Here is a 24,387-nt window from a genome sequence, read left to right as displayed (position 1 = left end):
CCCAAATGGCTAGTAGGAAGTTGAAGCAAAAGAAAAGCAAAGAAATACTAAGATGGTACCCAATCCTTTTTTGCTGGGTACAAGTTACCAGGCTGAATTATAGTCCAAGATGCTTAAAGAAGTAGTGGTTATGATTGTTGAGCCCCTGTTGGTAGTCTTCAGAAAGAATGAACAACACTTCTGAGGAACGGAAAACATTACACTAATTTTCAACAAAGGGAAGAGAATGGGGTCTGCAAACTATAAGCCAATTAGTTTGATTTTGATTAATGGTGAAGTTGTTGAATATACCAAAAGTATTCTAGAAGAAAGAATGATGATTAAAAAAACCCATATGATAGATTTGTTAAATTTCTCTCTTGAGTTCCTAGGATGGTAGATGAGGGGAATGATGCCAATAGCTAGATTTTTTAGCAAAGCATCTGGTAAATCTCACAATATTTTGTGGACAAGATGGAGAGATAAGCGCTAGACAGTAGTATAGCAAGGTGAAATCAGAAGTGGTTCAAGTGTATCCACTCAATGTCCTGGAAGGAGGTCTATATTGAAATGGCCTAGGGGCCTGGGTTTGGCCTTGTGCTTAATCCCTCAATCAATAAATATCTATTAAGTGCCTACCACTATGTGCCAGGCACTATGCTAAGCCCTAAGGGTAAAAACAAAACAAAAAGAAAGAGAGTTACTACTTTCCGGGAGTTTATAATCTAAAATGGATTAAATTAAGTTTTATATTCATTTTATGAACGGAATTTATTGGTGGCACATAAAATAATTTAGTGGGTATATTCCATCAACCGAAGGGTGAAGGACATGTACTCCTTACTTGATTGCTGTACTTGCTCCCTGCTTTGGCCTACTTCAGGGTAACAAAACATCATGCAAAACGTACCCAGACAAACAACTCCATCTAGCCCATAGAGGCTGAGGACAAAAGATTTAGAGTCAGTTCAAATCCTTTTTCTTCTTCTTCTTCTTCTTCTTCTTCTGGGCTCACACAGCTAGTAAGTGTTATGTGTCTGAGGCTGGATTTGAACTCAGGTCCTCCTGACTCCAGGGCCAGTGCTCTATCCACTGCACCACCTAGCTGCCCCTTCAAATCCTTTTTTAGACATTTACTACCTGTGACCCTCAGCAAGTCACTTCATCTCTCTTTGTCTCAGTTTCCTCATTTGTAAAATGAGGGGGAAGGGAGTGGAACTAATGGTTGTCTTCTAACTCTAAATCTATGACCCAAAGCTGATCTGCTGAACAGATTAGTTATAGATTGCCAGATTTATAATAGGAATGGTGTGGTTTTATACTGTGATAGACAAAGGGCCCTAAAGCCTCTTACAAATGCACTAAGCAAGGATAAGTAGACCCCATGTATCTTTAAATACACTAGTGATAAGGAAGGGCTAACTTGCTTGTGGGCCCAGTAGGGCCAGGTCAAAGGTTAGGAGCCTTGCCTCTTGGCTCACCTTGGTTAAGGGCCCCCAGGATGGGTCTCCCCCAGGTAAACTTAAATATAGAAATTAACAGAATTTTTTTGTAGTCTGGGGTGGCACTTATAAATATTCATGACTCACTCTGCAAGGCCTCTCCTTCTCTGAAGGAAGAGGGCCCAACAGAAACAGCTGTCCAGCATAAGATGTCAAACTTATCAAATTTGTAGCTGACACAGAAGAATGAGGGATAGCTAAGCTATGGAATGATAGAGAAAAGATCCAGAAAAAGATCTTTGGAAGCTGAGCTAGTTGAGCTGAATCTAATAAGGTGACATTAAATAGGGTTAAATGCAATGTTCTGCTGGAGCACAATCTCAAGAAAGAACTGATTGTTAAATTTTCATTGTAAGCATGTATACCTTGGAAACTGGTGAACATCACAAATCAGGACTTGATTTACTGTTTTGTTACAGGCTTTTCTTAATTAATTAATTAATTAATTAATTAATTTTTTTTAGTGAGGCAATTGGGGTTAAGTGACTTGCCCAGGGTCACACAGCTAGTAAGTGTTAAGTGTCTGAGGTCGGATTTGAACTCAGGTCCTCCTGACTCCAGGGCCGGTGCTCTATCCACTGCGCCACCTAGCTGCCCCCTACAGGCTTTTCTTAAGAAAGTGATGCAGAAAATAGAAAAAATGCTGATTAAACTTAAAATGGGGTAGGCATTTTTTTTCCTCTCCAGAGAGCCAGTTGTTAAATATTTGCTAGCATGCCTCTAGATAAATGTAAGAGTTTACACCTGGGGGTAGCTAGGTTGTGCAATGGATAGAGCACTGGCCCTGGAGTCAGGAGGACCTGAGTTCAAATCTGACCTCAGACACTTGACATTTACTAGCTGTGTGACCCTGGGCAAGTCACTTAACCCTGATTGCCTCACCAGAACAAAGCAAAACAAAAAACAACAACAAAAAAGATCTTACACCTGATTAAAAAAAGATCAGAAGTGGGGGAGGGGGAGGGAATAAGCATTTATGCAATTTTAAGCAAAGCAGACGGCCCAAGGTGATGGTCCTGCCATACCCTGCCTTGGTCAGACCACAACTAGAGTGTTAGGTTCAGTTGTGAGGGTCTCATTTTAGGAGAATACCAAAGGAGAGCAATCAGGATAGTGAAGGTCTATGAGTTCATGCCAAATGAAGATATCTAGCCAAGGAAAAGGATTTAGAAGAGACATGACAGGTGTCTTAAAGTTGTCCAATTATCACCAAGTCTTCCACTTGGTTTTCAATTGGTTGGTGACCCAAAACTGAGGAGGAAGTTTAACAATCTGATGTCAGAACCAAGATCCAAAATTCCCTCACCAGGCTAGAGTTTGAAGCCTGATCAAAAACAAGAATAAGTATAAGAGGGATAACTGTAAATAGTTCTCCACTTGGATTCAAAAAGTCAATGTCACAAGAACTCAACCAGAGAAGGCTGATGAGAGATTAGTTTGTCTGAAAAAAAGACCTTGGAATTTTAATGAATGGAAAGCTCAATATGTCTCAGCAGTACAATATGGTGGCCCTAAAAGCTAATGTGATCTTAGGCTGCATTCAGAGAGGGAGGTCTCCAGAAGAGAGAGATAATGACCCCCTACCATTTACTCTGCTCAGGGCAGCCCACATACTCATAGAATCATAGAATTAGAACTGGAAGGCACCTTAGAGCCCATAGAGCCCACTCCCTCATTTTAAAGATGAGAAAACAGACTCCCAAAGAGGTCGTCTGTCCCGGGTCACACATAGTGTCTGAGGCAGGATTTGAACTCAGATCTTTCTGGCTCTACCTAGCTGCCCTACTGTAGCAGTATGTTCAGCTTTGGTTGCCACATTTTGGGAAGGACATTGATAAACCAGAGAGCACCCAGAGGAGAGTGACCAAGAAGATATAGAATTTTGAAATCATGCTATAATCCCCTTGACCCAATTGGGAGTTCCTTGAGGAGCCTTTGTGCCTTCTGTCTTCTCCATAGCACTGAGTATACAGATTATTCTCAGTAAAGACTCGTTCATGGACTAAGTTAAAGAGAAACAGGCTTGGGGTTTAGCAGTGTTGGTGATTTGCTCCACTCACATAGGGAGCCAAAGATGGCTCTACTCTGTTGTCTGGGCTCTTTCAGGATGTTGTCCATGCATCTTGGGGAGGAGACTGAAGGATGGGTTCAAGATGAGTAATTAATGAGTCAAAACAAATAGCTCAGAACTCACTTGACTTACCCGTGTGCTTTCCCAGAGGCCGCCCCAGTGGTGATACCACAGAATCGGACCTTTCCCTGGATGGCTGATTTACTTTCTCCTCCAAGATCTTCTCCATTGTCTGAATTACCTGCAGGGAAGAGAGAAGGAAAAGAATATGAAGATGTGAGCCAGTCAAGCGGTACCACTCAGCTGGAGATGAAGAGGGTTCTGGGTTATTTGCCTTCCCCTTCTTTGTCTGGACCTAGAGCAGAGGCATCAAGAACCCCTTTGGATGGGGCAGCGAGGTGGCAAAGCAGATAGAGCACTGGCCCTGGAGTCAGGAGGACCTGAGTTCAAATCTGGCCTCAGACACTTAACACTTACTAGCTGTGTGACCTTGGGCAAGTCACTTAACCCCAATTACCTCACTTAAAAAAAAAAAAAGAACCCCTTTGGTAGTCTGGTGAAGCCAGTAAGCCAATTATTATTATTTTTTTTAAGTGAGGCAATTGGGGGTTAAGTGACTTGCCCAGGGTCACACAGCTAGTAAGTGTTAAGTGTCTGAGGCCAGATTTGAACTCAGGTCCTCCTGACTCCAGGGGCGGTGCTCTATCCACTGTGCCACCTAGCTGCCCCAGTAAGCCAATTATATTGAAATAATTTTTTGTGTGCGTGTGTGAGGCAATTGGGGTTAAGTGACTTGCCTAGGGTCACACAGCTAGTTAAGTGTCTGAGGCTGGATTTGAACTCAGGTCCTCCTGACTCCAGGGCCGGTGCTCTATCCACTGTGCCACCTAGCTGCCCCAAAAATTTTTTAACAAAACGTTCCCAAGTGATGCAGAAAATAGAAATAATGAAAACTCTTGACCTAATGAACATGGACTGCTCTTTCTTCACCTTCTCTCATTTTTGCTCAGGGCCCAGGAAGGGAGATCCAGATAATACTGATGGCACTGGGATCCTTACTACTGGGATATATGAACTTGTTGAAGACTTTCATAACTTTGTTTCGATATTTAATTGGTTTCTTTTGAATTCCTATGGATTTTATGCCCTTTAAAACATTATTCTGAGAAGGGGTCCATTGGAGTCACCACATTGCCAAAAGGGTCCTTGGCACAAAAAATATTAAGGACCCTTGATCTAGTCCCACCCTTTCACTGACAGGAAGATTCTTTCCCAAGGACTAGAGCTTGACTTCCAATCTCCCAGCCAGGGGGATCTTTTCATTGTGCCAATTGTCTTTTTTTTTTTTTTTTTTTTGCAGGCAATGGGGGTTAAGTGACTTGCCCAGGGTCACACAGCTAGTAAGCGTCAAGTGTCTGAGGCCGGATTTGAACTCAGGTCCTCCTAAATTCAGGGCCGGTGCTTTAACTACTGTGCCATCTAGCTGCCCTGCCAATTGTCTTCTAAAATCACAAAATTTCAGAAATAACAGGGACCCTCATGGCCACCCAATCCAATCTATCTGTCCATGAAGGAATTCCCGTTTCCCTCCCCTGTCTGCCTGCCTTTATCCCCACTACCTGATGGGTTTGCTCTGGCTACTTGCTCTTTCGGTGGGGAGCTTGACTTCAAGGCCCTCAGGTCCCGGACCCCCGCCTCACCCCCTGCCTCACCCCTGCTTGATTAGCCCAGGGCTAAGCCCACCTTCTCCTGGTTCTTCACAGTTTGCTCTAGGCCCTTCATTTTCTGCAGTTTGTCATGGTACTTCTTCAGGTTTTGCTGCTGTTGGTGGTGAGACTGTTGTATGAGCAGTAAGTCTTTCTCCCGGTCATTCTTCTGTAAGGGTGGTGGGGTGGGGGTTGTGGGAGAGAAAAACACTGAAAACCATCCACTGACACTCCTCTCCGCTGACCCTCCTCCCCCCACCATGGACTGATACTTTCCCCACTCTTTGCCTCCACACCCTGCCCCCCTGCCCCAATTATTATTATTATATTTTTTTGGTGGGGCAATGGGGGTTAAGTGACTTGCCCAGGGTCACACAGCTAGTACGTGTCAAGTGTCTGAGGCCGGATTTGAACTCAGGTCCTCCTGAATCCAGGGCCGGTGCTCTATCCACTGCACCACCTAGCCGCCCCCCCCTGCCCCAATTCTTTATCCTCTTCTTACTCTTCTCACCAACTCCTCTGTCCTGTTTCCCCCACTTTGTAAGATCCTACTCACCCGAATTAACTCATTCTGCAGCTGCTGCACTCTTGCCTTCAACCTCCTCATTTCCATGGTGCTCTGGGAAAGTTTCTGCTTCATGTTTGCTGTGGGGGTAGTGCGTGTGTGTGTGGATCGCTCAGTGAGTAGCGGCAGCCCAGGCAAGCCCTGGCCATATCCAAGGCTAGTTAGGCTTGGGCCTGCGTACACCCAACAAGACCAGGTCAAAAGATGAGGAACCTCTGCTGTTGGGCTGCCTTTGGTAAAGCTCCTTCCCCTCCCAGGACAAAGTGGGCTTCCTCAGGTTCCCTCTTCCCCCCAAACACTGGCCTTATTATCCATGGGGTGGGAGGATCTAGCCCTGAAAACAAACATCAGAGCAGTCCTAAAGGAAAGAGGCCACTTGGAAACATCATCCCCACTTACCATGATGGTATAATGATGCCAAATTCCCATCTCCCTTACCCTTTCTGTCCTCCCACCCTCTCAAGAACAAAACCACTAGTACCAGGAACCTTCCTGCTCCCAGGTTGTCTTGCATGGAGGATCTCAGTATTCCCTCACCTATCATCTCTTCATCTTCTGCAGAGGCTTGGCCCATCTGCTCCTGTGTGGTCACCTGTCGCCGAAGGGAGTTATTTTCTGTCTCCAGTGAGGACACTTGCCTACGCAGAGTCAGGATGTCATTGGCCATCTTTGTCATGGCTCTCTGGTAGTTGTCAACCTCCTTCCAGGTAGATAATGGTATGTCTGATGGTTTGGGTTTTTCTTCCACCTGGGAAAGCAAGCAACCACCATTTTCTTCAGTCTTCTTGATTCCATGTGTCTACTAGCTCTTGGGCAAGTCTCTTTGCCAGTGTGGACCTCAGTTTCCTTATCTGTCAAACAAGGGAGTTGGACTAGATGTCCCTTAGCTCCTCTCCCCTCCAAGCTCTATGACCTTTGGCCTTAACCTCTATTTGCTCAGGAATATTCCAGAAACACATTGGGCATATTTAGAGCTCTAAAATATCCCCTGAAATCTGGGAGCCATGTATATAGCAATAATAAAGAATCACATAATGAAAGGGATTTTCATTTCCATTCCATTTATTTTATGGATAGGAAAATGAAGGTCCAGAGTTAAGAAGTGACTTGCTACTACAAAACACTTAGTAAGTTTGAAGCAAATTGAGACTGAGATTTAAGCCTCTTTCCGTTGTGCATCTTCCATAAAAGGACTCTCCCCTGGAAACAACATAAGAAAACAATCCAGAGATACTGGATAAAGACTCACTGCAGATGGAGAGAATCCATAGGATGTCACCAGAGAGGAATTCCAAGTTTATTTTTTTAAATAATCTGTAACTTTGCTGAAGTTATTGTCTCAATTGGTACCTTTGCTGATTCTTTAGCATTTTCCAAGCACACCACTATACCATCAGCAAATAGGGATAGTTTTATCTACTTTTATATTTATGACTTTATTTTTTCTTATCTTATTGTTGTTACTAACATTTCAGAACTACAGAAAATAATAGCAAAGAAAATGGGCATTCTTGCTTGATTCTTGTATTTACTGGGAAAGGTTCTAGCACATCCCCATTACATATAACACTTGCTTTTGTTTTGACTCCTGGGTTCAGGAAGGCCATTGCTTTATTCCCTGCTCCACCTAGCTGCCCCGGGACCTTTTTTAATATTATAAAATGTAACTATCTCAAACCAAAAGCAAGAAAAAAGCCTTTCCCAACCTGTCCCTTTCTTACCTTCCCAGGTTATACTTTATTTTACCCCTCCTCTTCCCCTGATCACTCCACCCAAAGTGACCTCTCATTTTTCCCCCCTTTTTTGTAGGGCAACGATGTTGGCCTATAGTTTTTTGTTGTTGTTTTGTTTGTTTGTTTGTTTGTTTTTTGGGGCAGGGCAATGAGGATTAAGTGACTTGCCCAAGGTCACAAGCTAGTAAGAGTCAAGTGTCTGAGTCCAGATTTGAACTCAGGTCCTCCTGAATCCAGGGTCAGTGCTTTATCCACTGTGCCACCTAGCTGCCCCCAGATTATAGTTTTTCTTCTGTGTTTTATCTTTCCCTGGTTTAGGTGTTTGTCCTATAAAAGATTTTGGTAGGGTACTTTCTCAATTTGGGGGGATAATTTTTGAAGAATGGATAATATATATTTTTAAAACTTTGATAAAATTCTCCTGTGAATCTATCAGGACCAGGTGTTTTTAATTTGGTAGTTCCTTTACAGGTAGATCTATTTCCTTTTCTGAGACTGGGTTATTCGAGAGCTCTATTTTACCTTTTGACAGTTTGGATATTTTATATTTTTGCAGGTATTCCTCCATTTTGTGTTTTCAGTTTTGTTAGTATCTAACTGTACATAATATGTTCTTATTGTTCTTTTTATTTTTTCTGGTTTTGTTCTGATTTCACCTTGCTCATTTGCCATTTATTGATTTTATTTTCTGTCATCTTTCTAAAAATATGAGATCATCTAAAGGCTTATAAATTTTACTAGTCTTTTCAAAAAATCAGTTTTTAGTTTTACTTAACATTTTTTTGTTTCTAGTTTTTCCATTTTTCTTCTCTAATTTTTAATATTTTCTATTTTGTGATTATTTTAGTTTTGTTTATTTTTTGGCTTTTTAATCTTAGAAATACATATTCAGTTTATTTCACACATATTATGTGTATATATGTGTGTGTGTGTAGGATTTTTCCCTTGAGGACTGTTTTTCATCCTCAAAATTTCCATGATTTCATCATTGTAATTTTCTTTCACATAATTAAGTATTTTTATGATTTGTTCTTTGACCCACTCTTATTTGACATTACATTGTTAAGTCTCCACTTGTATGTCTGTGTCTTTTGTTTATAGTCACTGAACCAATGATGATTATTATTGAGTTATGGTTTATAAAGGGTGTATTCACTATTTCTGCCTTTTGACATTTATTTATAGTATCTTTATGCCCTAATATATGGTCAATTTTTGGAAAAGTTCCACATGATGCTTAGAAATATGTATATTCTTTTGTAGTCCTATTTAGAAGATGCCTTATCTTTTAGTTCTAGTTTCTCCAGCAATTTGTTCAGTTCCACATTTCCCTCTTATTTATCTTTCTGTTAAAACTTATCTAAAACTGAGAGAGGGACATTGAAGTCTCCTGTTACTATTGTGTTACTCTGTCTTCTTGTAGCTCAGTTAATGTTTCCTTTATAAATTTGGATGCTAAGGTATTTGGAACATACATGTTTATTTACTGATATTGATTTGTTCTATGATTCATTTTAGCATAATATAGTTTTTTATTTATCCCATTTTTTGAATGTTTGTTTTTGCTTTGTCAGATAGTATGATTATAACACCTGCTTTTTTGGACTCATTTGATGCATACTAAAATATTTACCATCTCCTTAGTTTTATTTTGTGTATGTCTTTGTTTTTTAAAAATGTGTTTCTTGTAAGCAACAGATTGTAGGGTTTGTTTTCTTATCCAGTCTGTCACCCTTTCTTGTCTTATTGGCATTTTCATCTAGTCACATTTAAGGTTATGAGAGTTAGGTTTATAATTTCCTCCATTTGCCTCTAATACTGTTGTGTTTTGTTTTTGTGGAGCAATGAAGGTTAAGTGACTTGCCCAGGGTCACACAGCTAGTGTCAAGTGTCTAAGGCTGGATTCGAACTCAGGTCCTCCTGAATCCAAGGCCGGTGCTTTATCCACTGCGCCATCTAGCCGCCCCCATCTAATACTGTTTTAAAAAGTTCTGATTTCTTCCTCCCTCTTCCACTATAAACACAATGCTCTGTCTTCTCAGGTACTTTAGCTTAATCTTTTTAAAGGAGACCCTATTCCTATTGGCTCTTTCCCCCTCACCCCTGATCTCTTCTCCCATTTGTTGGCCCTATCCTTTTGGAGTTTTTTTTTAATTAGGTCCTTTTTCTTTACTGCTTTAATCTGGCTATTTAATTCTTCCCCTGCCCCCTTCTTATTCTCAGTTAGTCATGGAGATTTCCTTTCTTCTCCCCTTCAACTAGTTCTGTTCATTAGCTTTTAAAATAACTTGGTGTGTGTGTGTGTGTGTGTGTGTGTGTGTGTGCCTTTCTAGGGAGGATTTGTCATCCTCACTCTTTTCATTATTTATCCTCTCTTTCTGTCCACTCTAGACTCTAATTCTTTGATTTATATTTATATTTATCTAGTCCCTTTATATTTGATTTATATTTATATTTATCTAGTCCCTTTCTTTTCTCTGAATTCCTTATGGAATCAAAACCTCTGGGATATGCTTTCTGGGCTCTCCCCTCTAGGCAGTTTCTGTCACTGCTTTATAGAACTTGCCTTTCAGAGTTCCGCTGTACCTCTCTCTCTCTCTCAAAAGAAATAAACAAAGAAAAGAAGGAAGGAAGAAAGAAAGAAGAAGGAAAGAAAGGAAAGAAAAGCCAATTTCTGCAGGTAACAGAGATGATACTGCCTGGTGGCAGGACCCTCCCTCTCATGTTCCCAATTATTCAGTCTACCACTAACCTTATATCTTCCCTCTAGTCACCTTCCTCCATTTGCCTCAAAATTTCCTCCCTGGGTTGATGTCCTCCATTTTCCCAGGTACTAGTTACCTCCAGGATCTCCAAATTCTCCTCCACCTCCTGAGGCAGGACAAATGGTCTTTCCAAGCACTAAATCCCCACAAACAACATCCAGCACAAAGACCCCATCTCCCTTCACATAACATCTCCCTTCATCCAAAGAAAGATTCTTCAGTGGAGCTCCCCCCCCAAAAAAAAAAACAAGGCTTCCTTCTTCTCTCCCCCTTTCAATCTTTCCTCTCAACCCACCTCCTCACCCACTCCCCTGTAGGCTTTTCTTTCTTTTTTTGTTGTTGTTTTTGTTTGTTTGTTTGTTTGTTTTAGTGAGGCAATTGGGATTAAGTGACTTGCCTAGGGTCACACAGCTAGTAAGTGTTAAGTGTCTGAGGCCGGATTTGAACTCAGGTACTCCTGACTCCAGGGCCGGTGCTCTATCCACTGCGCCATCTAGCTGCCCCTAGGCTTTTCTTTCTTGAGAGGCCAAAAGAGTCACTTTCCCTTGAAAGTGTTAGTCTTTTAATGCAGAAATACGTTTAATGTGATTGTACATATATAACCTATATCAAATTGCTTGCTGTCTTGGGGAGGGAAGGGAGGGCAGGGAAGGAGGAAAAAAATTTTGGAACTAGAAATCTTATAAAAACAAATGTTGAAAACTATCTCTATATGTAACTAGAAAATAATAAAGAACTTTTATGTTAAAAAAAGAAAAGAAAAAAGTGTTAGTCCTTGACTCTATCAGAGCACATTATACACTCTCTTCTGCTCCCATCTTTTCCTCTCCTCTTTCCATGTACCCTATCCCCAATTTTGTATTTAATCCCACAAAATACATTGATTCACTTGTAGGTGGAGTGCTGTGAGGTTATGTCTATAATGCTCCAAGGCCCACATTTCCACCATTACTTCTTCCTAACGTTTGCATTCACCTTTTGCATTCTCTTTTTGAATATTTAGAAAGGAGGCTCTTAGTGGTCTCTCTGAAGTCACTCTATTGCTGTTGCTATCCTTGACTATAGCATCTGTTCATCTATCCTACATTTTTGTTGTCTAGGGTAATCTCTTCAGGTCTGGTTTTCTTTCTAAGAATGTTTTGTATGCCTCTTTATTACTGAATGTTCATCTTTTTTCATTTATGATTAAGCTCAGATTTTCAGAGGAGGTCATTCTTCACTATATCCTGAATTCCATTATGCATTATTCCATTCTCTTCTGTGTTTTCTTATGGATACAGAATAGTCTTATATCTTCTTTCCTTTGAATTTAGAAGGTCTTTCTCTTGGTTGCTTATAGAATCTGTTATTTATGAATTGAATTGTTAAATTCAACTACTATGCATCTTAGAGTTTACAGCCTGGGTTTTTTTCCCTGGAGGCGATCTATGGATTTTTTTGCTGATGTTTTTGTGTTCAGAAGTTCTGTGAAGTTTTCTTGTATTATTTGTTGCATTATGTTGTTCAGGTTTTTTGACTTGTGTTCTTCTGGGATATCTATTATCTTAATGGCTTTTTTTTCTATACACACTGTCAATATATTCTGCTTGAATGGAAAGCCTATTTTCTTTAAATGTAATTTTTAAAGCTTCTCTTTTGGATCATCCTCCATTTTTGTATGTACATTTATATTCTCAATCAGGTATCCTTTTTTCCTTTTGTTTCTTTGTTTGGTCTTGTCCTTTCAGGTTCAAGTTTCTCTATTCAGTGAATTGTTTTTGCTTTGTAGGCCATAAATTCTTCTCTCATAATTCTTATTTCTCATTTAAACCAATCAGGAATAATATATTGTGGGGTTTCATGTTCTCCAAATTCATAGGGTCTTCTGTTTCATCAAAGGTGAAATCATTTTCTTTTGTTTCACAGTATTTATTCATAAGCTCTTGAAATTGTTTACTAGATCTGGAGGCCACATTTTTCTTCTATTAGTGTTTTCCTTATTAGTTTATCTACTTATGCCCAAAGTCTCTGAATTTTTTTCCTCCTGAGATCCTTAACAATGTCAATCTTCCTCCCCACTCCCTTATTTTTCTCTATGCAGATGCTTTTCATCTCCCACTCCCTTATTTTTCCTGTTTTTCACTTTCTGACTCTCTCCCTTTTTGATAGTATTCCCAGGAGTCTGGATCTCAAAGCATCTAGGCCTTTTCCCACACTGGGCAACTTTTGATTTGCCAGTGTAAACCTCTGCCCTGAGACTTTTTGGTGGATAGAATTAGTCCCAGCTAGATGCTGGGCTCTTCCTTTTTCTTTTTTTCTTTTTTTTTTTTTTGGCAAGGCAATTGGGGTTAAGTGACTTGCCCAGGGTTACACAGCTAGTAAGTGTCAAGTGTCTGAGGTCAGATTTGAACTCAGGTCCTCCTGAATCCAGGGCCAGTGCTTTATCCACTGTGCCACCTAGCTGCTCTGATGCTGGGTTCTTTCCCTCAAGCTTAGTGGGTTGCCACATAATCCCTCAAATATGGTGCCCTGTCCCATTCCCTCTGTTCCTCAATTTCTGTCAGTAGAGAATGCTATCACATTAATGCTATTGCAATCTGGGTTGATTTCTATCATTTGGAGTTTGTTTGCCTGAAGCTCTGAGAGGAAGGGGGAGGTGTCATGGGGTCAAGCTCTACTTCAAGCTTGGCCACATGTCTTGCCCCTTTCTCTTAGTTCCTATGCTCTTCTGCAGAGATCTTTTCCATCATAGAACACTGCCAGAACACTGACCATTGAGGTCTCGGCAGTTTTCTGAAGTATGGGGCTTCGATCTTGGTGGCACTGGAAAGAGGGAGGAGAGACAGGAATATGAGGTTAAGTTTTGTTGCAAGCCTGTGGATTGGGTTGGCTAAATCAGTCTTGCTCCTGGTTGTGTGGTGGGTGCTGGTGTTGAGTGAGCCGAAAGTAGGTGCTAGTACAAAGACTCTTTCTTTAACCTTTTTTGGGTTCTTGGCACCCTAGACCATGGAGACAGCTGAAGTTGCTTTATCTTTGGTACATAATTTTTGTTTTAGAGAGGTTTGAGAGGTCCTGGGGATCAGAAAAAATGTCTGGTCAGTTATCTTGTTGAGCATATGACCCAGAAGTGACCTCTTAAAGTTAAATTTCACAGGAACATAGAATCATGGATATAGAGTTGGAAGAGACTTCAGAAGTGATCTTGTCCACTCTCCTTTCATTTTACAGATAAAGCAACTGAGGCCCAGAGAAGTTAAGTGGCTTGCCTAGGATCATAGAGGTGGTAAGAAGCAAAGGGAGGATTTAAGCCCAGGTCCTCTGACTCAAATTCATTGGATGGATATCTTTCTTTCCCTTAGCCCACTACTAGATCAAGATACTTTGCTTCAGGAGTTTGAGCCAGAGGATGTTTTATCCATAATAGAGAGGAGAGAACTAAAGTTAAAGTCACACCTACTGCCTGAAGTCCTAGGGTTCTCTTTCATGGGTTCATTGGAGGTTGGTTAATATGATATTGTCCGGATTCTCAACTTAATACTCACAGGACACAAGAACCTCTGCTAAAGAGATAATTCCATTTTTTTTGTGAGGCAATTGGGGTTAAGTGACTTGCCCCGGGTCACACAGCTAACAAGTGTCAAGTGTCTGAGGCTGGATTTGAACTCAGGTCCTCCTGAGTCGAAAGCCAGTGCTCTATCCACTGTGCCACCCAGCTGCCCCTGAGATAATTCCATTTTAGAGAAAATATTAGAGCATTATGAGGGGAAGGGACACTAACATCCAAAATATGGTCAATTACTTTGATTTTTAATGATTTGGGCTGGCTTTTTTCTTTAAATTTTTTATCTACAGTGCCTAACACAGTGACTGGAGTATTACAGGTGCTTAATAAACACACACTAACCAATTGGTATTTAAAAACTGGCAGAGTTTTCATTCCCCCCTCTCTAGAATGCCAATTTTAAGATGAAGAAGACTTGGCTACATTTGGTTCTATAACTTCTGGCAAAATGACTGAGTAATCATATCAACATCTAATTTCTCTTTGTCATCTCAGAAGAGCAAGAAAGGCACAAAATAAAATAAAAGAATAACAAGTAGAGACAAAAGAAGGAAAATCTCAAAGAACTAAAGAAAAGGGTAAAATAAAAATGCCCTGATACAATGAACACTCACTGTAGAGCAAAAGAGATTATTGTCTACCATTTAGAGTGGGTTGTTCTTGGTGTTCAGTTGTTTCAGACTTTCTGTGACCACATTTGGGGTTTTCTTGGTAAAGATATTGGAATGGTTTGCCATTTCCTTCTTCAGCTCTTCTTACATATAAAGAAACTGAGACAAGCAGGGTTAAGTGTTAAGGGTTAAGCTCAGGGTCACATAGCTAGTACGTGTTTGAGGCCAAATTTGAACTCACAAAGATAAGTCTTCCTGACTCCAAGCCTAGAACTCTATTCAAGCACTACCTTTCTGCCCCTCCGGGTAGGTTGTAATAATAGTAATACTCATAATAATAGGTATCATTTTATGACTCCACAAAACTGATTTCATTTTATCTTCACAACAATTTTAGGTGGTAGGTGCTATTATTATCTCCATTTTACAAATGAGAAGACCAATTCAGGCAGAGGTCAAGTGACTTGTCCAGGGTGACACAGATAATAGTGTCTGAGGCTATATTTGAATTCAGGTCTTCCTGACTCCAGGTCCAATATTGTATCCATTTTACCACCTAGCTAACAAGGTAAGGTGTAAGGTGTTAGATTATAAATGAAAGAATTAGAGAAGATATAGGGAAGGAAATTAGAATTATATAGAAGAATTTTAAAAGATTAACAAGAGTGATTTAAAACAGAAATTATGTACAAATATTATTACAAACATTATGTAAAAAAATTATGTATCAAAGAGAAAATGAAAAAAATTAATAAAGCAGTGGCTAGCCTAAAAACGAGAGTAGCAGAGACAGAACAAAAATGTGAAAATGCAATAATAAATATCACAACAAAAGTTTTCAATAGCCCACAAAGTATTGGGAAAATACTTATGGATCAAAGAACAGACTTTGAAGAAGGACCTTAGTGAGGCAATCCAAGAGTTATTGGTCTCTTACTAAAACACGATCAAAGAGCTTATATTTGGGGAAACAACATAAGCAAACAGTGCAGAAATGCTGGATAAAGATACTGAGAAAATCCATAAGATGCTGTTAGAGAGCAATCCCAAGTTTAATTAATGTAAAAGTATAGTTATTAAGTTCCATAGCTACAATTTTTAAATTGTTGACAACTTTTTTAAGATCACCTAATTTCCAAATGTATCTCTTCTCCCTTCTCAACCCGGAAAACCATCCCATACAGCAAAGAATAGAGAGAAAAGAGGAAAAGAAACACCCCAGCAAAACTAACCAACACATCATTTAAATCTGATGTTATGTGTTATAAAATCCATGTCCATAGTTCCTTATCTCTGCAAAAATCTCACAGCTTAAATTTTAAAGAATTTTGTAAGCATCCAGAAGGATTCTATTTACAGATCAAAGTATAGGAAAACATATAGGATTCACTATCAGCAATGAAGAATAAAAGAAAATTCTAGAATATGATACACCAAAAAGCAAAGGAAGTTGGCTTTTACTCCAAAATAACATGTCCTGCAAAGTTGACTATAATTTCTCTGTGAAAGAAAGTGAATTTTCTGCAGAATTACACATTTTTAAAACATATTCCTTGTCAGAGAAAACAAGAGATGAGCAAGCCATTTCAAATACAAATTTAGCAAAGAAAAGATACTTTATAAAGGTAAATAAACCCATATAGAATATAAAGGCTAGTTTATAATGACTTGATATTTAAGTTGTAAAAAGACAAAATTATTTTTCCTTAGAAATCCCACATTGATTAAACAAAGAAATACCAAAACTATGTTTTAACTATCAAGGGTGATCAGAAATAAATGTCTTAGAGAAAGGTCAGAGAGCTGAAGGCAAATACATCTTTTAATTGGGGCAACATGTGTGAAAGTCATTCATTCTTTAAAAGTTGGGGTTTGAGGATATAGGGGGATCCTGAACTATGAATACTTTCATGTATTCTAGGAAAGATAAGTACAGAATGATTATATCTGTAAAATTAAAACCTTGGGATTTGGGTCAGGTCTTGGGGAGAAAGAATATGGATATTGCTTCTTTGTGTTAGGCTGGGGACTAGGATATTATTCTTTCAAGAAAAAGAAGCTTCAGGTACCAAAGAAGGATCTGAAAAAGTCAAGGTCGGACTGAATTAGGTAGGAAAGGGGGAGAAAGTGTTTCTGTAGTGAAGGTAGGAGACTGTGACTATATCTTTAAAGTAAAACAAACTGGATAGTTCTTTTTAAAAAGGTAATTAAACAGAATTTTATGGAAGAGAAAAACAAACTTAACATGTGTGACTTTGAATGCTAAGGATCAAATTTACCCATTAAGAGGAAAAGACTCACAGAGTTGGTTAGAAAATTGAACCCAACAATTTGTTGCATATAAGAAATACTCTCAAAACATAAAGACACATACAGAGTTAAAAAATAAGGGACTGAAACCCAATTTATTATGTTTCAGTTGAATCCAAAAAGCAGGCATTGTAATCATGATTTCAGATAAGTCCAACACTTAAATGGATACTGTCAAGAGAGATAAACAGGAAAACGACATTATGCTTAAAGGTATCATAGGTAATGAAACAATATTAATATTTAAAAAATTATAGTATAGCCTATATTATTGCCATTGGGGTATATATATGTAGGTATGTATGCATATACCTACATACCTGCCAACATACATACACACACATGCATACATGCATACATACATGCATACACACATACATACCTGTAAAGGCAATAATTGTAAGCAACTTTAATTACTTCTTTTGGAGCTTGCCAAATCTAACAGGAAGGTAATTAAGGAGGAAATTATGGAGGTAAATGGAATATTTGGAAAAAACAAATTAAAGGGGCAGCTAGGTGGCACAGTGGATAAAGCACTGGCCCTGGATTCTGGAGGACCTGAGTTCAAATCCAGCCTCAGACACTTGACACTTACTAGCTATGTGACCCTGAGCAAGTCACTTAACCCTCATTGCCCTGAAACCCCCCCACCCCAAACAAAAAAACAAAAAAAAAATTATAAACCTGTTTCCATTTGAATAGAAATATTAAAATATATACTCATTTTTTGAACATCACATGGTTATTTTACATATTTTTGCAGAAAGAACTAAATTCAAGTCAACAAACATTAAGCACCTTCTATGTGTAATGCAAGATGGAGCATAGTATACTGGACAGAGACCTGCTCTTGGAGTCAAGTACCATCTCAACACTTGAAGTCTGAATATCAGCAGTCATTTAACCTCTCAGTGGCTCAGGCCATTTTCAAAGACATTAAGTTAATAAATGAGATGCTGATGAACATTGATGGAGTGAATCTGAATGCTGGGCACTCTCTACACTGATGAAATGATAGACTCCTACCAAAAAAATACATGCAAGACAATGCACTATGTGTTGAAATCTTAGAATGACCAGAAAGAATTTGATGGTCATAATGAACTGTGAATCAGCAATGGTGGGCTTGTTTCCTAAAAGCAAACTTAGTAATGAAACAGTAACATCACACTGCTCTTTTCTATTTTCCTTTTCTTCTTCCTTATCCTTTTTCTGATCTTCTTTATAAATTTAGGTTTGCAAGTCTCACACCCCAGAGCCTATTTTTCCTCCGAAGTATTTTTGCTCTCATTTGTGTAAGTTAGCACCAAGTTGCTCTGAACAGTCAGGTTTTGCATAGGTGTAGTTAAATGAGAAATGTGGATTAGTTTCCTTTTTCATTTAGTTTACCTTATTTATCCTTCACTCTATCCACTTCACTCCTTTTTCTGTCTGCATCAATAACTTGAATTCCTCAAAAACTGTTAAAAGGCAAATGCTCTAAATCTCCATAACACAAATATCCAACAGGAATGGGACAAATCTTATCTAGTTTGCAAAGGTTATGCCCAACATACAATCGAGTCGTTGAACTATTGGCCAACAAAGGGAGATCGAGAACATAGGATGTAAGAGTGCAACATAAGAATCGTAGCATCCAGATCACTCAGCTGAAGGAGAACTGGTGAGCACAACCATCCAGTTGAAGGAAATTAAAAGAAAGTCTTAGCCTGTAAGAACTGATGGCTGGTGATCTGATCTCACTGATTGGCTCAGTCCAGGTAAAACAGGTCTCTGTGGAGCAGGATTATTGTGAGTTCATAGATGGTGTAAATCATAGAATCTCTTTCTGCTAAGTCTGGATTCCCTCTTCCCATTTATCCTGCGACTATGCATGTCTCTCCCTTTCCTCCACCATCTTGACTCCACCCTGGAAGTTCTATGCATGTCTCTTTTAGAGCAAATCTATACAGGTAGCACCAGGAAAATTTATCCAGTTTTTGTGTTCCTTTAGAAAGTGGGGATCCTTGGATAAAGAACTGACTTGTTTGTATCTGCCTCTGAAGAGTAGAAAGGGTATGGGGAACTCATCTGAGTCACAGTGGAAGAACATGATGAGAACTAGCTGTAGACTAGACTAGAATTATAGGATGTTAGAGTCGGATAAATAGAACTTTTGAGATCATCTAGTATAGGGGGTTACTTAACCCTTTTTTTGTGTTTAATGAACCCTTTTGGCAATCTGGTGAATTGTATGGACTCTCAGAACAATATTTTTAAAGGCATAAGATAAAATACACAGGATTGCAAAGGAACCTAATTACTGCATACTGAGATACAGTTATCAAAAGTATTTTTTAAAAGCCAAATATAGGGCAGCTAGGTGGCACAGTGGATAGAGCAGTGACCCTGAAATTAGAAGGACCTGCATTCAAATCTAGCCTCAGATATTTACTAGCTGTGTGACCCTGGCCAAGTCACTTAACCCCTATTACCTCCCCCCCAAAATTCAAATACCTTAGGTTAAGAACCTTTGATCTTGTCTAATTCCCTCATTTTACTGATGAAGAAATGGGCCAGAGAAGAGAAATGGCTTGTCCATAGTCATGCAACTTTTTGGTGTTAGAATAAGGAATAAAGCCTGTTTCCTGACATGTAGATGAATGTTCTAGAAAGAACACAACATTGCCTTTCTAGGATGATGAGTATTTTGTCTAACTGTGTGACTGAAGTTCTCCTTGTCTCAACTTTTCTGGGAAAGAAGATAGAAGTGCCTTCCTTTCCCCTTTCTTAGCATCACTCTAAATTCCCTGTTCACTTTCAGGCTTCATGACCAAAACGAAACTATGGAATATCAGAAGATGGTAACGAGCATATCTCCCTTAAGAATAACAACAAAAAGGAATCCACCCTTTCCTTCCCACTCCCCTAGCTCAGAGTCTTGGTGATACCAGACTGTTTCACTGCAGTAGATTTCTAACTGCTCTCCCTACAGCCAGTCTTTTTTTCCCCCAGGCAGTTATATAAATCACTTGCAGATGAATATTCTGAAAGAGTAAAATTATTTCCTCAAGGTTATATAGACAATCTTTTCCTGGATCACTGCCTTGCTGTGGCAGAGAGGTTTTTTGTAGCTCAATGAAACTATGAGCTGTGCCGTGCAGGGTTACCCAAGATGTACAGGTCACAGTGGAGAACTCTGACCAAAGGTGACCCACTGGAGAAGGAAATGGCAGACTACTCCAGCATCCTGGCCAAGGACAATCTCGTCAGGGGAACCCAGTCCTTGAACAGACTTTCCAACTGATTATTAATTACTAGCATGTGGATACATTTTAAAGGATGTTCCCATAGAGCAATAATGAAAGAAATAGAATCACCTGGGTAGAAGCAAACTGCTTTCCTAAGTGGGGAGTCAATTCAACAAACATTTATCAAGTCAGGTGTGTGTGTGTGTGTGTGTGTGTGTGTGTGTGTGTAGATGGAGATGAGGATGGGGATGGGGGTGGGGGGGTGGGGGTGGGGAGATGCAAAGTGTAATGAGGTGTGGTGTGATAGTCTACAGAGCTGGACCTGGGTTCAAATCCTACCTCAGACACTTGCTAGCTGGGTCACACAGATAGTGAGTGTCTGATGCTGGATTTGAATTCAGGTGTTCTTGACTCCAGGTATTCCCATATTGAACTAATGTAGGGGTTCTTAACCTGGGGCCCATGCACCTCAAAGGTATGTGTGGAGAGATTTCAGTGGGTCTATGAACTAGGAGGGCAGCCAGGTGGTGCCAGAGTGCACAGAGCATTGGGCCTGGAGTCAGGAAGACTCATCTTCCTGAGTTCAAATACTTACTGGCTGTGTGACCCTGGGCAAGTCACTTAACCATTTGCCTCAGTTTCCTCATCTGTAAAATGAGCTGGAGAAGGAAATGGCAAACTGCTCCAGTATCTCTTTCAAGAAAACCCTAAATGGGTTCACAAGGAGTTGGGCATGACTGAGCAACAAAATGAACTTGAAGGAGGGAAATGGAATTTTTATTTCAAAATAGTTTCTTTTATAATCCTATGTATTTTATTTTGTGAATTTAAAACTATGATTCTTTTTTTGGGGGGAGCAATGAGAGTTAAGTGACTTGCCCAGGGTCACACAGCTAATAAGTGTCAAGTGTCTGAGGTCAGATTTGAACCCAGCTCCTCTTGAATCCAGGGTCAGTACTTTAGCTATTGGGCCACCTAACTGCCCCCTAAAAGCATGATTCTGAGAAAGGCTCCATCTCTATGCTCCAATAGACTGCCAGAGGGGTCCAGGACACGCAAACCCTGAGAATCCTGAGGACCACCTCTTACAAGATGGTCATGGACCCCTTTCTTCTTCCTTCTGTGGCCTGAAGTTCTCTACACCTAGAGATCTCTCCCTGGGACCTAGCTTCCTCCTTCTCCTCTGGCTCCTGCGACCCAGTTATAGGGAACCATAGAATCAGAGGCTTTAGAGCTAGAAAGAATTTTACAGCTTGGGAAATGGACAGCCGAGGAAACTGAGGCTGACAGGTGGTCATTTGTCCAAGGTTGCACAGAGTTGGCTAAGTCAGAATTTGAACCACATTCTGCTCATTGCAATAGGGCTGTGCAGCCCTTTTCCCTTGCTCCTGCTCCTGCCTACCCCATGCCTTTATATTATGCCACAATCAGTTAACTAACCACACATTAATGTCAACTCTTCCTCCTTTCAGCTGCCAAGGAAATGCTAAAGAGCTGTCATGTTGCACCTCACAAAGAGTCAAACTCAATTTGAGGCTATTCCCCCCAAATTACCTTTTCTCGTGAGCCCTCAGATACTCCCCTCTCTGGGAAGGATGACTCCCTCGGTCAGATGAGGGGCCTGGACTTCCCTAGGAGATCGCTAAGATTCCTGTGCCACTGTAGAAGGAATGGGGCCGAGGGGGCTGGGAGCAGACATCTCTTAGGGAGCTCTGGGGCTTTCCTTTCTCAGGGACTCATTATCCACCCCTAAAATGTGCAGGTTGGGCTCGCTCTGGTCACTGGCAGCTGGGTTTTGTCATCCTTGGGGGGAGTTGGGGTCAGGAAGAAGGGATGGGGCATGAGTCAGTGGATGAATTGGAGCTAGGCTCCGCTTTGTTCATGATGGGGCCTTGTGCCAGTACAAGCCGTGCTTTGCCTGACTTCATCTGCTACTGGGAAAAAGGTGGTGGTGGGGGAGGGGTGTGGTTCCATTTCCAGGAACAAATGATGGGTGATAACCACAATTCCTTGACCAGAGATAAATGGAAATGGCAGCCTCTCCCTCTCCCTCTTGACCTCTTTTTTTTTTTTTTTTTTGGTGAGATGATTGGGTTTAAATGACTTGCCCAAGGTCACACAGCTAGTAAGTGTCAAGTGTCTGAGGCCGGATTTGAACTCAGGTCCTTCTGAATCCAGGACCAGTGCTTTATCCACTGCGACACCTAGTTGCCCCTCTCCCAATGACCTCTTAACTCAGGTATGTCTTTCCTCCCCCATCACTGAGGAAACTAGGAGTGGAGTGAGGCCCCATCTGACAACTTTCTCCAACTGGAGGCTGTCTGAATAACCTAGTGGCCTTCCCTTTATACCCTGCAGGGCCCACGTGGAGTGGATTGGGCCAGGCAGAAAGGGAGAATACAGGTGGCAGTGGATCCAGTGGGAGCTGACTTGTCTAACCCAGGGAAGATGAAGATGCAAAGTCAGTTTAGAGCTCGGTGCAAGCCTACACATTTCCTCATGTTAGAGCTGCCTTTGCTAGGTAGTGTAGACTATTCCTGGGGAGGTCTTTGGGCAGAGGCTGAATGGTCCCTTGACTTAAAGGGAATCTTTGTTCAGGTATGGATTAGACTAGATATCCACTGAGGTCTCTTTGAGCTCCGAATTTAGTGATTTTTTTTCTCGACCAAACAATCCCTCCAGAGAGCCTCACCAAGGCAATCCCAGTCTCCTTTTCTGAGGTCTGTTTTATCCACACCCTTTAAAGTTTCATCCCCCTCTCCTCATGCTCTGGGGATGATCTGGATGGATCCCCAGGAGGGAGAAGAATGTCCTAGTGTGAGGTGGGTGGTATGGGCTAAGACTGGAAGAGAAATGAGCATCTTGCCATTCCACCTGGGATACTCCCCAATCACTGTTGGGATATACCTTTAAGAGGCAGAGGTGCTGGTCCATGGTGGAAAGGAGGAGGATGTGCAGAAATGGGTTCACCCTATGGATGACTTGTTCTATGCTCCCCTCCTCCACCCTACAACAGCTGGGCTGACAGGACCTTGGGAAAGATGAAGATGAGATAGGGAAACAAGGCCCCAGTAGCCCTGAACTGCTCAGCCTTGATGCACGCCTACACTCACCACACCACCCCCCAGCATCAGGGCCTCTGCGTCACTGCCAAAGCCTTGAGATGGACAGGCTGTTTGAATAAACAATATACTTGGAGCAGCCGGTTCCAAGCTCAGACCTCTCTCCTTGGCTTTGGGCCATACCTCCCCTCCCTCCCCTACTAGCCAGGCAGACTCTGAATAGACCTATTTCCCCCCTTCTTAGTCTCTGCTGCCTCCTATCAGAGAACCATCACTTAGACACCTAGATGAGCGGATACAGGCACATTTCTACCCTCTTATCTCTGAGCACTGATTAAGTAAGTACTATATGCCAGACAGTGTTATATGATAAAGATAGAGAAAAATACAACAGTTCCTGCTGTTATTCTATTGAGGAGGAAGAAAATACATGCATGTCAGTAAATGAATAACTCGTAGAAAAGAAATAATTTGTGTGTGTGTGTGTGTGTGTGTGTGTGTGTGTGTGTGTGAGAGAGAGAGAGAGAGAGAGAGAGAGAGAGAGAGAGAGAGAGAGAAAGAGAGAGAGAGAGGAGGTGAAGACACTAACAACTGGGGAGCTTAGGATAAGCCTCTAATATGTGGTAGGGGCCTGGAGTGGAATCCTAGAGTTAGCTAAGGATTCTCTAAAGTATCATGGAGGAGAGAGAAAATTATGCAAAGCTCAGGAGGTAAGAGACAGAATGCTACATGTACAAGAAACAAAGAGTCTAATTTTGGAGGTCCAAATTTTCTCCCTTACCACTCCCTCTCTAAAATGGTGGGGAATTTGATATGGGTTGTGCATGTGAAGTCATGTAAAACATATTCTGTATCAATCATGTTGTGAAAGAAGAAATAGGACAAAAGAAAACCATGAAAAAGATAAAGTGAAAATATATGCTTAAAAAAAAAGAAACAAAAAACAAAGAGCCAACAGATCAGTTTTGGTTCTATCACAGAATATGTGAAGGGGAGAAATATCTGATATTCCTGGAAAGGGAGGTTGGTGCAAGATTTTAAATGCCAAACAGAGAAGTCTGTACTTTCCCCTAAAGGTAATAGGGAGCCACTGAAAATTCTTGAGCAGGGGAGTAACTTGATCTAACTTATGCTTTAGCATCCTTCTCCACCCCTACTACCAGACATCCCAACACCCTGTTCAAGGCAGAGATGAGAGTTTTTTTCCTGTTCATCTACATCTTCTCTTCTCTTTTGCTACCAACTCCTTTCCTTGCCAGGTACTAAGGATCCCAACATGCCCAAATCTCTTCTGCTGGGATGGACAGTACCT

General features: G+C 40.8%; 1 protein-coding gene across 1 annotated transcript in view; it reads right to left on the bottom strand.

The window, feature by feature from the left end:
• CCDC33 (coiled-coil domain containing 33) overlaps positions 1–24,387 on the bottom strand; it is a 248,658-nt gene that overhangs the window by 11,483 nt on the left and 212,788 nt on the right. Inside the window, exons 16-19 of the mRNA XM_043980303.1 lie at positions 6,361–6,571; positions 5,815–5,903; positions 5,296–5,427; positions 3,685–3,793 (exon numbers count right to left, since the gene is read on the bottom strand). Of these exons, the coding sequence (XP_043836238.1) occupies positions 3,685–3,793; positions 5,296–5,427; positions 5,815–5,903; positions 6,361–6,571 (541 nt within the window). The remainder of the gene's footprint in view (positions 1–3,684; positions 3,794–5,295; positions 5,428–5,814; positions 5,904–6,360; positions 6,572–24,387) is intronic.

Source organism: Dromiciops gliroides, chromosome 2, assembly GCF_019393635.1.
Source record: "Dromiciops gliroides isolate mDroGli1 chromosome 2, mDroGli1.pri, whole genome shotgun sequence".
NCBI classification, from domain to species: domain Eukaryota; kingdom Metazoa; phylum Chordata; class Mammalia; order Microbiotheria; family Microbiotheriidae; genus Dromiciops; species Dromiciops gliroides.
The sequence above is the reverse complement of the archived record's forward strand: the minus strand, read 5'-3'. Positions and strand labels throughout refer to the sequence as shown.